The sequence below is a fragment of the Tauraco erythrolophus genome, chromosome 4 (assembly GCF_009769465.1).
Source record: "Tauraco erythrolophus isolate bTauEry1 chromosome 4, bTauEry1.pri, whole genome shotgun sequence".
Lineage (NCBI taxonomy): Eukaryota > Metazoa > Chordata > Aves > Musophagiformes > Musophagidae > Tauraco > Tauraco erythrolophus.
The window spans coordinates 85,387,686-85,405,138 of record NC_141468.1 but is presented as its reverse complement, the minus strand read 5'-3'; the positions used below and the strand labels follow the sequence as shown (position 1 = coordinate 85,405,138).

General features: G+C 50.2%; 1 protein-coding gene across 2 annotated transcripts in view; it reads left to right on the top strand.

The window, feature by feature from the left end:
• The window catches only part of CACNA2D4 (calcium voltage-gated channel auxiliary subunit alpha2delta 4), a 126,007-nt gene that overhangs the window by 95,433 nt on the left and 13,121 nt on the right, over positions 1 to 17,453 (top strand). For both annotated transcript variants that reach the window (XM_086610630.1, XM_086610631.1), the window contains 6 exons: positions 5,534 to 5,595; positions 6,762 to 6,776; positions 8,717 to 8,761; positions 9,689 to 9,751; positions 14,853 to 14,923; positions 15,754 to 15,829. In XM_086610630.1, the coding sequence (XP_086466756.1) occupies positions 5,534 to 5,595; positions 6,762 to 6,776; positions 8,717 to 8,761; positions 9,689 to 9,751; positions 14,853 to 14,923; positions 15,754 to 15,829 (332 nt within the window). The remainder of the gene's footprint in view (positions 1 to 5,533; positions 5,596 to 6,761; positions 6,777 to 8,716; positions 8,762 to 9,688; positions 9,752 to 14,852; positions 14,924 to 15,753; positions 15,830 to 17,453) is intronic.

The following is a 17,453-nucleotide window of genomic DNA, read 5'->3' as shown; positions in this document are numbered from 1 at the left end:
AATCGCAGGCTCAGCCTGCGAGGATGCTGGAAGCAACTTGGGGCTTATTTTCGGCTCTACTCGTGATATGACATCCTTCACATCCTGTGGTCGCGTCCGTGAGCTCTGGGTGTGAAATGGTACAAGCACACACACACACACACGCTTACACGTATACGCACCCCTCAGCCTGTGTATCCATTGCTGGACCTGTCCGATTCGGGTCCTCACTTCTCCATTTTTGGTTGTTCCTACTAGGACAGCTGAGACCAAAATGATCCCCCAGCAAAGCCACCGCGGCTCAGGTGAAGTGACACCTCATGTGCTGGCCCTTCTCCTAGCCCTGAGGAGGGGACGAAAGCCAGGGCTCTCCAGGGGCTACCTGGTGCCCGGTGACCACAGCACCTGAGCTGCCAGGGCTGCAGTGAAAGACTCTGGGAGAAGTTGCTCCCAGCTGCCCTGAAACTGGACTGGACCCAGTACCGGCAGCCTCTGCGGAAGGGCTGTCGTTCTGCCTTACCAGGCTGTCCCTCAACCTCGCACAACCGAGACTTCTCCACCCCGACCACCACTCTCCTCCCCAGGGAAGCTGATTCCGGGGGGGCTGCCCCGCTGATCTTGTGTAGCCAGAAAGGAGAGGGGGGGAAAATACAAGAGAGAGGCGTCTCTGCTTACCTCTCTTAGGCTGGGATGGAGCCTCCTGTGAGAACAGCAGCAATTCCAGCGAACCCGGTACAATCCCAAAGCAAATCCAGCAGAAAGTCCCTCTGTGTCCGGCTGGACCCTGGTTGGCGGGAGCCCCTCCTAGCCAGCCGCTTGCCCCGCGCGGAGGGCAGAGATGGCAGTGTGGGAAAGGGACTGTAATCCTCCGTAAATAATAAATAGGGGGAGAGGGAAAGAGAGGGAGAGAGGCGGGAGAGGGAGCGGCTGCGCGCAGGGTAGCGACAGCTGGGGGTACATGTGCGGTGGCAGCAGCGCAGGGACGGGAGCGCGCAGCGGCAGCGCGGAGTCCCCGCGCCAGGCAGGCGGGATCCGCTCCGAAACCCCCGGAGGAAGGAAGGAGCTCGGGAGGTTTATCGTTCCTCTCAACCCATCCTGGAGGAAAGGGCGCAGTTGGCTGTCAGTCCCTCCTCTCCCGCCTCGCCGCCATCCCTCTCCAGGTGCCGGGTGCCAAGGGGTTCAAGGAGCGGTGAGGAGATGGTGGGGCGGGGGGGATGAGCTCCCCACAGCCCCTCGGGAGGCAGAGCGGTCAGGCACAGGTTATAAGCGGAGGCTCCGAGCCGAACGCCTCCTCCCCTCCCTCCATCCCTCCCCTGCCTGCTATGGCTGGTGACAATAAACCCAGAGAGAAAGGAGCCAGGAGGAGGAGAAGGGATGAGCCCTGGGGTTTGTATAGGGGTGAGGCGAATGGCTGCAGCGAAGGGGGAGCAGCAGGGAAGAATCCAGGGGGGGCGTGGGAGCAAGGCACCCTCTTCCCACCGGTGCTCTGGAGGCGGAGGGGGGGGCAGGCAGAGGATCTGACATAGAGGTTTAAGGGAGAGGTGCCTGGGGCAGACTGGCCGCATCCTGCCCGGCCACAGCGGGCATCCCTGGCAGCTGAGCATACAGGCTGCTGGAACGCTTCCCTGCTCGGATGCAACACGGCCCGGTGTCTGCTCCCTTGGGGATTTGGGGAAAGCTTGAGGAGAGCTGGCAGGCAGTAGCTGGGATGAGGGTAACAGGTGAAAGAGAGGAGCATTTGCCCCCACAGCTCGCTTCCCTGGGTTTGATGTGCGACACGGAGAGTGTGCTCAGCCCGTGTGTCCAGTGCAAGTGTCGGCTGTGGTTACATCCATGCCGTGACAGAGGCATCCCCAGCCCTCCCTGGCACAGCCCGCGGGTACAGGGGTGCGGTGAGCACCTGCATCCGACCTGCTGCCTCTGTCAGGATTCCCTCCGTGCTCTCCCGTGGGCTCCGGCAGCCTGACCCCACAAAACCAGACCCCTTGCTCGCCTTCTTCCAGCTTGCTGAGGACCTCAGAAGCTCACGTTTGCAAGGATCACTCTTCTGCTGATCCACTTGAACTGCCTTTTCTGTCAGGTCCAGTATCACAAGCAGGCTGCCCTTGGTTTGGGCTTTTTTGTTCATTTTAATTTGCCTGGAAGTTATTTTTTAGATAAAATTTTTAGGGGGATTCAAGTAAAATTTTGAGTGGGGCGGCTCCACTGCTGGCTTGAGAGGGAAAATGGGAATATTTCAGAAAGAGGGAACAGGGAATGCAAATGGACAGTACAGGCAGAGCTGCTGTGCTGCTCTTGCACCTTCTTCCACTCAAATCCTGGGTTTTATTTAGTCATTGGACCGGCTGCCATGAAAACAGGTTTGGATGGGCAAGGTACATCTTGATAAGCACTCTACAGGATGTAATCTTGCAACTCTTTGTTGTGCCTTTTTGTCATGTGGCAGGCCCGAGAATTAAATCTTGGGGAAAGCTCCTTATGAGAACAGCATATGGATAGTCAAGGAGACAAGCCAGGGAAGGCAGACAGAAAGAGAGACGAGCAGAGGACGAGCTAATGAGGCAGACATGCTCAACAGAGAGATGAACAGGTGGAGAGGAAGGCTCTTGTCTCCACGGTGAATGGCAGCACGCGACTCCGGAGAAAGCCAGCTGCAGCCATGCAGCTGGAGCCGCTTGGGATTGCAGGCAGGGTGCCTGCTGGTGGGGAGTCATGCACAGGTCTGGGTAGCTGGTCAACACGGTGAAGCCATGTCTGAGTATGCAAGGTGTGCAGCATTGCTTGTCCTCGTGTTTTGTTTCATTGCCGGGATGCTACAGTCGCACAGGTCGTTTGCACGTTAGTGGGAATGAAACTATTAGCCGTGGTCTCTCCGAGGACTCCGTGGTGGTTGCTGTGCTGCACACCAGGGCCACTCATCGTTTCATACACCTCGGATCTTCCCGCTCCTGCAACATACACTCTGCTACCGGAGCAAAAAGGCTCACTAACAATCAGTTATTTTGTAAGAAGCGGAGCGGGGTTTATTCCGGTTTCCTCCCTCTCAGCTGAGCTGTAGCATCATCCTTACCTCAGACTTAATCACTGCTTGCCTCTTTTCTACCCGTCCTCACCAACAGCCTAAATAGCAACTATTTGTTACTAGCACTGAGAGGGTGTCTGTGGCCTGTTTCTCCTCAGCTCCCATGTCTTCCTCAGGTCACCTAGGTGCGTGGAAATTTCTCACAGTTCTTGCCAGGAGCTGCCAATCCACCCCTCCTGGCGAAGAGGGTGCCAGGCAGGAGCATGGAGCAGTCCCTCTAGTATGGTTCCCTGTGCTGGGTGCTATTCAGACAGACAAACCTGGCCACAAGACAGAATAGCCCCCAGCTTTGCTTCCAATGACCTCTTCGGACTGTGCCGTGATGTGAGGAGGACAGTGGTGCTCACCACAGCTCCATGGAGAATAGCTAGAATTGTGTGCTGGACCACTGGGAAGGAAAGAAAGGGCCAGCACAGAGACGATGAGTAAGTGCAAGCCCTACGGAGAGGTTCGGGCTGCGAAGATTGCATCCAAAGGACAAGGCTTGCTGACAGATGGCATAATAGATGCGTTATGCTGTAAGCCATGTGGAAGGAGGAAGGAGAGAGCTGGGAGACTGCTTTCTGTCCCTGCCACCAGCCACCAGTGCAAGCCTCCAGGCACTCTCCTTCCTCCTGTTGCAGGCAACTCTGTCCAAGTCTGGCACATGCCACTCATGCCTCCTGGGAAGAGGCAAGGATTCACAACCAGAGGCTAAGCTCCCTTTGAAGAACAATGTGAGGCTAGATGTTCCTGCTGGCAAAAATATGAGCCACTGAGTAAGTCTCTGCAGTGCAAGGTTAGTTATGTAGGTATCAACTCCTCTTGTATATGTCCTGGGTAATGCTCAGTCTCTTTGATGTGATCTGCTGTGATAAGGGGACTAACTCTTTCTTGAGATGGTTTTAAAGGGTAACGGTGAATTTATTTAAAGCTACATACCAAATCAGATACATGGGCCATATCGGACTCAACTGCAACAGCACCGTTTGCCTTCTGTCACGGACTGTCCATTTGTCAGCAAGCCAAACCATGCCTGAGATAGCCCCGCTGAAGCTGGTGAATCTTCACCCAGGCTGGACTCAGCCCTGTCCTTCCTTCTTTGTTTGCATTCTCTGTCTTGTCTGGTTTGTGCTCTTTGAGGCTTAGGGCAAGGCAGCTCTACAAAATCATTCCTTCCCCCCACGTACAGGCAGTCAGATTCAGACTACAGCAGGGAGAGCTGGATGAGAAATCTGCCTGTGGATGGGATTTTATGAGATGTACCAGCAGTGGGAACGTGACAAGAAGGACACTAGTACAAAAGGCAGAGCTGATGCCAGGGTCTCTGTACACGCTGCAAGAAAATATGCCATTGCATACTCCGGTTTTAATCCATACCCATCTGAATTAGAGCACCAGATCATACTGTTAACATAAAAGCACCCACATGGCATGATTCAGATTTAAAGGATCTGTTCTCCCCTTTGAAGCTCCTGTTAATTCAGAGAAAATCTGTAGAAACAGCAACACTTCATCTGCCTGACGTTGGTGGTTGTGAAAAAAGGCTCAAACTCTCCCTCCTTTCTCTCCCTTACTTGCAGTTTATATTCTATTTCAAGGTCCTGCTTGAGGCTGGGATTCCCACAGAGCTCTTGGATTCAACAGTTGACACCCAGCCCCATTGTTCCCCGTCACCGTGCCGGGCTGCGCACGACTGCGCTGGTTATTACGTGTGCTTGTAGGCAGCCCACCTGGGGACAGCCAGGTTATTCTGTCGGGGAGACCCTGCACCATTTCTCCTCCGATGGAGCTATGCCTTACTTCGGGAAAATGATGCTGGGAATAGAAGAGAAATTAAGCCAATAAATTAGGACGCATTTCATTAAGAAACACACATGCACACACACAGATTTTTGCTTAGTGCACTAGACTGGGACCGGGTAAATGAAGCGCTACTTCTAATCAACATTTTTCCATCAAGTGGCATTTGTGTTTTTGTGCTATTGTCATGGCTTAGGAGCAATCTAAATCACTGCGGTCTCCCCCTGAGACAGGTGGGTTTTCGAATTAATCCCTTCCTCACACTGGCCTACTTTATTTCTGATTGCTGCTTTGTGGTGCAGGAGTTGAGGCTGGGGTGATCAGAAACATCCACTCTGGCCATGCAGATCTACAAAAGACAAAGGTGAAAGCTCACGTGCTCACTCTCCTGGTTTTTTTTTTGTGGGATTTTTTTGTTGTTGTTGTTGTTAATTGGTTTGTGTTTAGTGGGAGGGAGGTGCCACTACCTCAGTAGGGTCAGTGTCCCCTTTTCCTCTACCGTGCTAAACCTCTGACTCTCACTTGGCAGTCTGACTCAGCGCTGATCCCCCGATGCTTATCGTTCACACTTGGAAGCGCGTTGCGACCGTGATTTCCGTCCCATCGCACTCCTCCTTTCCTAACTTGTGTTCGTCTTTCTCTCTCTTGCACGTTCCTCTTTTCACCCTCCCTCCTTTTTGTTTCCCTTAGCGGTGGGGGTGCAAATGAAGCTGGAGTTGCTCCAACGCAAGTTTTGGATGGCCATGCAACAGGTAGGAGCATCAGCAGTCATGCAGAGAGACAGTTTAATGCTCTTCATCAGCTGGGTCGATGCTGTGTTACATCACATACGATGGCACTTTGAGGAGGGCTTTTGTGAAATCCATATTGAAAGATTTATGAAGTAGATTAGTTTGGAGTCACACATTCCAGTAATCCTTTGACGGCACTAATGCCGTGTGAGCTGTGAGTCTGTTCCACAAATGCCTTGTTGACAGTGTCAGCATCCTGGCCTGGCATTAGCTCTGCTGCCTATGACACATTTAATTGGGGAAATATGTTTGTGCTCATTCAGCTTTTCAGAAACCTCATGGAAATCTGCAATATTGGGCACATGGAAAAAAAAATCTACTGCCCTCTCATATCATCTTGATAATGATAACAAAACACTACTAGCTTGCCAAAATAAAAATTATTTGCTCCAGGGATAAGCTTTCAGTGTTGTCCTCATTTTGGACACTCTTGCTGGACTGAGGGAAGTGGAATAATTAAAACAGCTCCCCAGTCTGAGAGGCAGGGAAAATGAAACACCCTTGCCTTACCACCCAGGGGCTCTCCCCCAAGACTTTGCTCTTGGGGCAGCATACCGGGAGGGTCAGACTGGCAGGACCAAACCAACACACAGCAGAAGCATTTCTCTGCTGTCAGGAGAGGCAACTGTCATCGGACAGGGATGACAGAGAAGATGGGAAGGTGGGAGACTGCTTACTGGGAGCGAGCACATGTGGGGAACAGAAAAGCTCGGAGCTGGCCACTGTGGCAGGAGCATCCTGGCAGGTGGGAAATCGCATAAACCTAACCTGAGCTAAAGACTTCTGCAAAGCATGTGAGCACATCCTGAGGCATCAGCAGAGAGCTTCATTTTAAAAAGCCTCCTGAGGGCCATAGGCAGGCAGTTCTCACACAAACCAGCCCGTAAGGGCGTTAAGTGAAACTGGGAAGGCTTATTAAAGAAGCTGAAAGGAGGCCTGTGCGCCACGCGCCAGCATGCCGCCGCCCTGGTAGGTGCCAGTATGAAAAAAGCCTGCCTGTGGTTTCCCAGGATGTGACTGCCGGTTGACAGAGGAATGACTAAAAGATTTTGTTTTCTCTCTCTCTCCCCCACTTCACCACGTGCTGTGCCGCTCTGGATGTCCACGCTGTGCCTTCCGTCTCCCAGCCCAATGACAGTGATGTAAGTAGACAAAAGCTGGGGACGGGGAGGCATCCCGGCATGCCTCGCCACCGCTCGGCTTTGGAATTGTGTCGTTTGTGTGCCAGTGTTTTAGAGGCACTGCCCCTTGTCTGTAGTCACTGGAGATGGTCCAAGCCTGTCGGAGGCTGTGTTTGTCTTCACAGCAATTAAGTGTCTTTGACAAAGCTGAAAGTGCTCTGGGTCGTAGTGTTTCAGAGACCTGACCAAGAACAGGAGGATGCTGTGAGGTAGGCTGGTCTCTGCGGAGGGAGCGGTGCCCATAAGGCAGTAGATGTGGTCACAGAGCACCTGGGGAGCTCAGATTCAGCTCTGCCCTCTCCTCAGGGGCTCCCTGCAAGCTGCTGGTGTTCTCAGATCAGGCTCCCCACCGCGGTGCCACTGCCGCACGGCCAGCGGGCACCAGGCACTGCTGGGGCTTCCCCAGGTCTGGAAGAGCAGCGGTGACGAGACTCGGTCCTCACCCTGCTGAGGAAGATGCTGTGAGACACAGGCCTTTCTTATGGGAAACCACTCTGGTTCACCTGGGTTTCTGCTCTGATTTCTGAGCTCTGGGCTCTGTATTTGTATCCCTCAAGGCCATAATAGTGGTTCATCATGGCTATATTTCTCTGCTGACCAAAGGAAGGAACCCATCAGGGATGAAGGACAGGGCCACCTCTGTGTGTACATCCAGAGAGACAAAACGACCCGATGCTGTTTTGTGGTGAGGCAAGAGTGAGATGATGCTTGCAATTGTGGGTAAAGGGATGTTTTTAAACCATCATCCCTAAAGCCTCAAGCAGCTGGTCAGGGTTGGAACATGAGCACACGATATTGCAAAGCCACAGGGCTTGAAACAAAATCGGCCATCTCTGAGCCTTCCCTGAAGTGGAGCAGAGGGATGGAAACCTGAAACTACGGGTTTCGTTCTGCAAAACTCGAGAAGAGAAACAAATTCTAGCTGAAAGAAATGGTCTTGTTGTGGTTTGAATGGCAAATCCACCTCTTGTTACTGAGAATCATCCAGAAAGGAGGCTGGAGTTTATGTATAAGGCTTTTGCAGAAATAAAGGGCAGCTGGCTGAGAGCAGAGAGGCTACACAACACGTCAGTGTCCTTCCCTGACCCCAGAAAACCTCTGGCAGAAAGGGGACCCTGTGTACAGAAATGGCAACACCATGTCAGCTTTCTTCCCTCCGCTGCTCAAGAAAACAGCATTAACAAACACAAAGAGACAGACACAGGCAGCAGTGGCAAACTCAGAACAATTATGAAATCAATAAGCACCTGAAGGGCTTCGTTAGTCACCACTTAACCCCTCGTGTCCCCACCTGGTTCAGTGTTGTGAAACACATGTCAAGTCTGGTATACAGAAATCTTAAATGAAACAAATGGACGGTGCCCTGGGCTACACGAGCACTATTCATATCCTATTTTATCATTAGCTGTCTGGAGAATAAAGAAACCAACAGCAACAACAACAACAACAAAATCTCTGCCTGAGAAGAAGCCCTGATCTAAAATACCATGCCATGTGTTTAGTCCAGATACCAGCAGATGCTGAAATGCATGCTGGTTTCTCACCGCCGCACAGTAACCTTTGGGTTCGCAGCCAGGGAGCTTGGTGCTGCCCCCTGCATTAAGAAGTCTCTGCTCCAAGTGCGTAGGTACTGCTGGGAGCATGTCAGAGAGGCAGGAGCAGGATCAGAGCCCTGAGCAAAGGGGATGTTGCTCAGAGAGGTGGGGAGTATGCAGAGACACTGAATGGCCAACTCGGCGGGTGATGCTGGTGCATGCCATAGAGCTCATCTTGCTGGAAAGGCCAGCTAAATTGCAGAGTTTTGTGAGATGCTGGTATGGAGACCTTTAGACTAGGAGTCCCTGGGGTGAGGCTATAAGATGAGATCATACCATGGTTGATTCCCTGTTTTTCCTTTCCAGTGCAGTGCCTTGGACGGTGCCTGTCCACTAAGCTGTCAGGATGACGTAAGTTGCCCAGATTTCTGGTACCTGTGGTGGGTGTGATTGACTACCTGCTCTGTGGAGGTCTTTGTCTCCCTAAAAATCAGGTATTGCTTGTCATCTCCTCCCGGGAGGTTCCACAGCTGGGGCAGGACCTCATGCTGTTGAGACAAACCTGCAGCTTAGGTCTTCCCCTTAGCTGTGAGATGTCAGCTGAGGCCGGGCAGGGAAATGGGAATTCCAGCCAGTGACTCTGAGGAGAGACCATCTCCTCTAATTCTGTCTTCCTGGCATCCAGGTCTGCCAAAGAGAGTGGCTGTCAGCATGGCATGCATGCTGGACACCCCTCTTTGCATTTACTCCACTGCTTCAAACTTGGTCTCAGGCATATCTGGGACAGGAGCTCCTCTGCCCTGGTGAGTGGGATCACCAGGGAATTTTCTTTCTAGGCTCATGTAGGATTTCCTCTGCATCCTAGTTTTTCCCTGTGAGACCTAAAGGTTTTCGTCTTAACTCTGTGCCTGCATTTCCCACTCTGCAAAATAAAAATAAGACCAGCGCTGAAACATGAGAAGGTTATTTCACGAGTGGTTATAAAACTCTGAAATCTGAAGATGGAAAGCAATAGATACCATTGTATTAAAGAGAAGCGCTCTCCAAATATCCCGTCGCTTCCTGCAGGATGTCTTGTCTTCTTAAGTGTGACTCAGAGCCTGCACACAGCCCTGGCAAGAGACAGCTCACAAACTGAACACCTCAAACTGGAGGCAGAGGGGGAAAAAAGTCAGTTGTGTCAAACCCGTGGTAGCTGAGCCGTGGGGCTAGGCATGGAAATGCTGAGGCTGTTGCCATAAGCACAAGCCCACACGGCTCTGTCCTGCACGCAGCAGTACGTACCAGACAGCCATGGAAAAAGCTGTCTTTAATGTTGCTTCTCTTTCATCTCTGCAGATTCTGAATTGCTTCCTCATTGACAATAACGGCTTTATACTCGTTTCCAAAACACCTGCAGAGGTAAGAGAGCATAAGAGAAGAAGGTGAGTGCGCTTGGCTTCTTTCTAAATAACCCACCAGAGCTGGTCAAACCGGGTGAAGTTCTATTGTGTAATAAGGGTGGCCGTGGTATAATTAAATTATACCACGAGGGTGAGGGGGATACCTCCTGGCAGAGTGACAGCACTTCCTAGGTGAGGAAGGAGTTTGCAGTGAGGAAGGAACTAGTCAAAATATCTTTTTATCAGAAGTGAGGAAATTAGACTCCTTTCCCTTGGCACAGGTGCTGCTGAAAGATGATCTGAGACAGTCCCAGAAGGCAGGTGTGCCCTGATGAAGGGAAGGGGAAGGGGAAGGGGAAGGGGAAGGGGAAGGGGAAGGGGAAGGGGAAGGGGAAGGTATAAGCAACAAAAGATGCTTCCTTTCCTCTTGCTGCCAGCACCTCCACAACCATTTCTAGGGAGCTGAAGGGGTGCAGTTTGTGATGTGACATCCCATGCAGCCTGGACAGAGTCAACGCTACTAGCCACTGCGTGCTTTAGCTGCACTTTTCTGCTCTCCAGTGAATTCACCACAGAGCTATTTGTTTTGAAATAATAAAAGACCATAGATTTAGATGTCAGAAAGTAACGTATTGGAACAGTCTCATAAACTGCAGAGCAATAAGTCAGTAGCAAGAGTGGGCTTATAGAAGAAACGGGAAATGAAGAGGTTTTGTTGCTGGCAGAAGTGTGCAGTTTCATTAAAATTGCCATAGTACTGGGGTTAACAAATACTGTATGCGTGTTTCCAAAAGGCAGTAGATGCAATCCCAGAAATTACTTTCTTCAAGATGTGAAAAACAGGTTGAAATGGAAATGAAAAATAAAACAACAGAACACCCAAGGGATGTGATAGGGACAAGCAGCACAGCTTCTATAAAGGAAGCAAACCTGTCTTACCAGCTATAGTTCTTTGAAAGTGTGAGTAAAGCAGGAGATAAGGGAGAATGGATGACCTACTGCATTTTGGTTTTTCCAAAAGCCTTGAACAGAGTCCCTTGCAAGAGGCTGTTAAAGAAGTTCTGGTTAAAGAGTGAAGCATGAAGTAGTGGCATTGATCTCAAAGTAGCTGGGAGAGAAAAGAAAGAAGAGGAATTTTCAGATGGATATTTAGATGGAAAACATCAGCTCTATGTGGTTTCCCATCTGGACTTGTGTTGATTAGCATATTTGGAATAGTTGGAATAGGCTGGCAAAAGAAAAAGGTGAGATTGGGAATTCTGCAGGCACTACACAGTAAGTTCCAGGAGGCTGAGATGAGAACTGTTGAGACTCACAAAGCAAAATGAATCAGCAACATGGTGGCACCAGGGGGTGATGCAGACAGACACCAAGAGGGGCATATCGCAAGGGGTAAACGACCTCTGGAATATTCAGTGTTCTGGGTAGGTCACTCTCCTCACCTACCCAGAACACTGAATATTCCAGTAAACGTGCCCCTTCAATGACCTGGTGTGCCAAAAAAAAAAAAAAAAAAAGGCAAAGAAAACTTGAAAAATAAGGGAGGAAAATGCTGTAAAGTTGTATTGGCTCCCTGCTGTGGGAGGCCAGGTCCTGCTGTGTGTTCGAGATGGGCTGGCAGTCCTCGGAGTCACTGTTGGCTCTTCTAACCCCCACGGCATTTTGAGAGGTGCTTAACTGTCTCCTGTGGCATGTGTCCATAGATAAAGGCAACTGCATCCTTTAGGTGCCATGTCTACTGTTCGTCCTCAGCACCGCCCTCTTGGGTTCTATCTCTGTATTTTTCCTGCATCTTACGGAAAACGGGTTTTTCAAAAAGCTCGACTCTGAAAGATCTGACTAGCAGAAGCATGGCATTATAGTGGATTTGGGTAAATTATAAACATTATTCACATGCCTCCGAGACCAGGCATTTTGGCAGGCACCAGAGCTGTCATCTCCTCCAGCTGTTACCTCCCCTGACCTCGCAGAGTTCACCGCTACTTTTCTTCTGATTTCTTTATCTTGTTCCAGTTACTGCTTTTATTTCCCAGTGGCACCGTGAGTGTCCACACTGTTAAACCCTGCAGGGAACTCCAGAGAGCAGCAGTATTAAATCAATACCCTGGGTTTCATAGCCTTGCTACCTGAACGTTGCTGCGTGGGATCACTTGCTGCTATGTGGCCTTCCCTGCCCCATCCCACACTCTTCCCTCAATGCATCCTTCAACATAATGAAAAAAACCACCACCCTGTACCTGGATTTTTGTGGGATTTTGGGGGGATTTTTGCCTTTCTCGAGAAGTCAGCTAGTTCCCTGCCCTACCTCCCTGCCTTCTACCTGAACACCAGGACCAGCAAGAGTAGCTCAGCTGCCTGGGTCAGTGTTTGAGCCCAGCGACAGGGATGCCCCAACGGCTGGGATGGGAAGGAGCTTATGGGATGCTGAAGGAGTGAAGGTGCACAGGCGAGCCTTCTGCCCTGCTGAGTCGTGTGGGAGTGGCAGCTCCAGCACGAGCAGGGCCCCATGTACATCCCAGCTTCCTCGAGGAAGGCAACTGAGGAATTTTTATGTCCAAAACACCTGCTTCCTGGGGGAAAAGTGCAAGCTAAGAATAGCAGAGAGGTGCCAAAGTGCCTGTGTCCTTACAGCCTGCTGCCTGCCTGGGCCTGCCTGCTGGCATCTCTTTCCTGGATGACCACCCTGGAAACCAGAGTGGCTTCATGCAGGAATGGGTGAGGACAGCCTGGCTCAGGCTGTGCCCTGCTATGCCCTTGGGACAGGGGGTCGGGATGAGGGAATCAGCTCTAATAACCTCTGCCTGAAGGCAGCAAGAAGCTTACTGGCAGCCAGAAGCCACCGCAGAAGAAGGAGAGACTCAGGATTTTAATGAGTGACGAGTTGGAAGCTCCCTGCAGGATTACTTGGTGAAAAATGGATAATCTCTTAATTCGGGCTAATCCCCCCTATCCACACTCATCACGGAGGGAGCAAAGAGTTAATAGTCAGAGCCAGGAGGAGGGAGTGGGTGAGGAGGAGGTCCAGGCATCTAGGGCAGGGGAGGAAGGAAAAGTAAGTGTCAGACCCAGGCTGTGCTGCAGCAAGGGCTGCTCAGTGCCATGTTTCTGTCCATATTTGCAGCCGTGGCCCCACAGCTGCCCCCGAGTTTTCAGGCGACTTTCGCTGCCAGCCGGAGGCACAGCCGCGGATCACAGGTCTGGAGCTGCCTCCACCTGCCACATCCAGCTGTCCCCTCGCTCCCTAAACCTCTTTCTTTAAGATGCTGCCTTCTCCCTGAGACATCTTAACAGGGTATGTCTGCAAGCACTGCCCAGGTGGGACTCCAGGGATAGGGTGCAGGGTGACAACTAAAAGGCCAGGATCCCAGCACGGCTGGGCAGGGCTGTGGAGAAGCAAGGGCTGGCTTTGTTTGAGCCCGGCGGCGAGGAGGCTGCCCGCTCTCCCAAAGCCTGGCCCATTTGGCAGATCTCATCTGTCTACAGCTTTTGTGTGCACCAAAAAAGTGCAAATTGCTCAACAAACCAGCAAAGCACGGACACGTCCGTGTCTGTGAGCAGCGATGCGCCTTTTGAGCCGTATGTGCGCTCCGGGACGCATCCTTGTACCTATAGGAATAACATCCTACCAGGAGAAATTCAGCCAGGCATCAGCATCTCTGGACAGAGCAGACCCCATTTACGATCCTGCAGTGGCCTCTTGCCCTTGCTGCATCGGCTGCAGCTTGCGCCACGTTAAATCCCACCTCTCCAGCTCCTGCTGGGGCTGCAGACTGGTATTAAATGGAAGCAGCTGGCTTCCTCACCGCCCTAATCAGATTGAAAGAGCGAGGGAGGTTGAAAAAAAGTCAGTGCTTGCTCAGACACATTTGACTTTGTCTGAGACGATTACAGCCCAAATGCTGGAAGGGGAGTTGATGTTACGTATCGATTTGTAGCGTGAAACACTTTCTAAAGCCCGTTGGGAAGAGGCTCATAACTGTGCAACACTACTGTTAGATGATTACCATCTGATCTTAGGTAAATCTGCCTAAGGGTTTGGGATGTTTTAGTGGAAATGCCCCACTCAAATAAATGAAGTCACATCATCTGCTGTTACATGCTAAATGACTGTTAGCCTATCACTGGGAAAGTAAAAAGTCTCCCCAGTTTGTGGGAACGCTTCCGCAATGTGTCGAGACCCATGGGCGAGGAAAACAGATGGAGGACAGCTCGTATCTGCTTTTTTATTATTTACAAGCATTTTATTTACTTGCTTGCAAACAAAGCAACGGACTTGGCAGATTTGAAGCTTTTTTGCAATAGATTTGTCACGGTTTAGTAATCAGGAAAGCCAGAGCTGTTGTTTGTTTGAGGAAGTCTTCAGAGTAGCAATTCCTGGATTTGGGATTGGGACCGTATTTGAGGTTATGGACTCCAAAATGTAAATGGGACCAGAGGGCCACAAGCTCTGCTTTTAGTCCAGGCATGCAAGCAGGATTTGGGGATTGTTGCCCGCCAAATGCAACTTTTGCTAGGGTGGAGGCTGTGCCGGTGCGTAATGTGTAAGCTACAGGGATGGGTCGGGGTGTGTTGTGTTGTTGAGTCACTGCCTGCTCAGAACTTGCACGGTAGTGAGTTGTTTGCTACCTAAAGAAATGTGTACAGGTGCTTTTATGCATGGTGAGTCATTTTGCCTAGGGCAGCAGGAGAGCAGAAGTTTGGGAAGCCACTGTGGCCGCAGGCTAGCAGAGAGGCTCAAGCGGAAGAGACTCGGGCGTGCAAATCCAGGGAACGTGGATTAGGAAAAGCCCACAGGACACCCCAGGTTCCCAATGAATCAACGTGTCTGGGTCTCTGCAGGTTGAGAGTCTGCCTTTTTCTCTCACAAGCTGCAGGGACTTACGTGGGCTAAATCATTTCTAAGCGTGGTGGGAACATGCAGGATGCCCAGCTGGCAATGGGGGAAGTCCTCCCTCAAGCTTTCCAGCCAGCCAAAGGACAAAGCTTGGCATTACCTCCTTACAAAACACTCAGTATGTGTAGTAGGCCTCCAGACAGACTGGATCAGTCGGAGCCTTAAAACATTTGGAAATTTTACTGTTGACAGTTTACGCTGGTTTTATCCTTTCTTGTGCTTGCAGACTGGAAAATTTTTTGGTGCAGTGGATGGCTCAGTAATGACCCAGCTGCTAAACATGGGCATGTTCAGGCGGTAAGTGGGCGATCTCTGCACTGTGCTTCTCTTTCTTCAGCCAGCGTGTGGGTCAAAGCATATTGGACCCTGTAAGCAGCGCAGCTGAGCAGGGGAAAATATACGTGCTGGTGCATATGGCTGTCTGATTTTCCTACAAGAGCTCCTTTAGCTTCCTGCTCCCTCCCCTCAATCCCTCAGCCGTCGTCACCACATACCCTGTTCCTCCTCATCACCTGCTCTTCAACCCACTGCAAAGCACCGAGAGAGACAGGAGCTCCTGATCCCCGTGTGGCCAGCAAGCGGACGCTTCTCTGTCTTTTCCAGGGCAAGATGCTATGGGAAACACTTCTAGGAGTTTGGAGTTAAGTGCTTCAGTTCCTCCTGCCACTTGGAGAGCCTTTCTATGAGCCGTTGTCTCAGAGCCCCCAGATGTGGCGTTGCAGCTGGCTGAGCACATTTCTCTCTCTCCTAAAAATACCTCTGTTCGTCTCACTCCGCTTCCTCAGCCCGTGTCAAAAGAGAGTTCAGAGTTTCAGTGGCTGGAAAACAGGAACTAGTGGGACCTGAGGAAGCTGCAATTATAATTCTCCTGCCTCACAGCCTGCTTTACTCACCATGTGAAATTAGGGACATATTTCCTCCTGTAGTGACCCAGTTGCATTAATCCAGAGCCTGAATTTCTCGCTTTGCAAGATCCAGCACTGGCCAAACAGCAAAGAGACGTGTAAACAGGCCACTGCTTTAGTTCTTCCATACAGGAATGATTTTTTAAGAAAAACTGATGTGTGTATCCCATAGACAGTTGCATGGCTTGCCTTGACTGCTTGCTTGGTTTGTTTCGATTGCAGGGTGACCATGTATGATTATCAAGCAATGTGCAAAGTACCCTACCACCACCACAGCGGTGCCCGGCCTCTGCTCAGCGTACGTATCCGTCGGCACGCAGCCCTCTCCACGCTGGGCTGCGGACGCTTTCTCCTAGGATGTTTCCAACACCTTGGTGTAGCCCATTCCCCAAAGAGTTTAGTAGCTGTTGGCTTCCAAGCCATGGGAACGTCCAAACTCATCTATGGCAGATTTCTGAGGCAGTGATGGCCACTGATGGTGGTTTCCAATTTGGCTCTCTATTGGCTTATAGGATCTCACTGAAGATCAGAAGGACCAGGGAGAGGACAGGAATTAGACTATGCCAGGCTTCTCCTAAAAGCTGAGGAACCAGCTAGCAGCTGAAATGAACAGAAATGCTTTCACAGGGCATGGTTTTACTTAGCAGCTCAAAAAAGAGAGTTGCACTGTCAGTGAACACAGCATCTGGGAGAAAGCTGTCAGCCTTTCAGGGAAGCGGGAGTGGGCTTGGAGTAAGAGATGGGGGTTCAAGCTGCCGAGAAATGCTGATAGCCCAGGGAACAAACTATTAGAGCGAATAGTTTTACCAGTACCCAAATGCAACCTGTCTCAATCTGATACAAGCTAATAGTCTCATCCCACTCTACCTTCCTACCCTGGCCTTGAGCAGGCAGCACTAAGTAATTACTCAACACTCAGGCCACATCAAACTAGTTGAAGCAACCCTATAGACAGGGATGTGTTTATTGCTGTTATGATTGTTTTTTTGATACTTTAAAATGTGATGTGCTGGAAGTACATCCTACAGAATGGCATTGTCATTTTTTCCCAGTGAAAGAATTTCCAACGACATATCACTTTTTAATAATGTGTTACATTTTTAACAATACATCCATTTTGGCAAGAGCTATACTTAAGCTGGATAGATAAAATATTGTCATTGCAGAGAAAAATATTTGCTTGATCATATCCTCGAGAATTTTGATTACTGTAACATTTATTGTAATGTATTGATTATTGTAACATTTCTTATGTTACAAAATACGAGCTGCCAAAAACCAGGTGAATTGGGAAGAGAATAAAAGGGTGAGCAGCTGGCCTTCATCTCTCCTTTTCCCCTCTTAGCAAAACCCTCGAGAAGGAAGAAATCAAGGAAAGTCTGGTTTTCATATGCATCGTTCAAAGGAAAAATCAGTCAAATTCCCAACCATCTGTACACTTTACTGCCTGCTGACTTGTTTTGGTTGAAGATAAGTCAGTCAGCAGTAGCAGAACATTATCTTGTGCCCTGTGACTGCTGCATCTGTTTTGAGTTTGAGGATATGGGCATGATTATGAGAGGGAGAGATGAAAATTAGACATGGTCACCATGAAGAACAGAAGCAGCAGGATCCTCTGCAGATGAATTGTCCCTGGGACAATGCAGGATTTCCAATTTGTAGCTGAAAAGCAGGAAGATGATAGAAGTCATGCCATCTTGAGGAAAAGCTGGATGAAAGCACGGTTAAGCATAATCAATCAATGGCAGATAATAGTAAATCCTGGGCAATGCTGTAGCCTGTCCCAGAAACACCACTTGCTATCAGAATATAAAAGCATCCTAACTGGTGGTGTCCCATTTAGCCATGTTTCTCTCCTGCTCTGAGCTCTCAAGGTCGTCATACTGGAGAGAAATCATCAAGCAATTACATCTTCAAAGTCC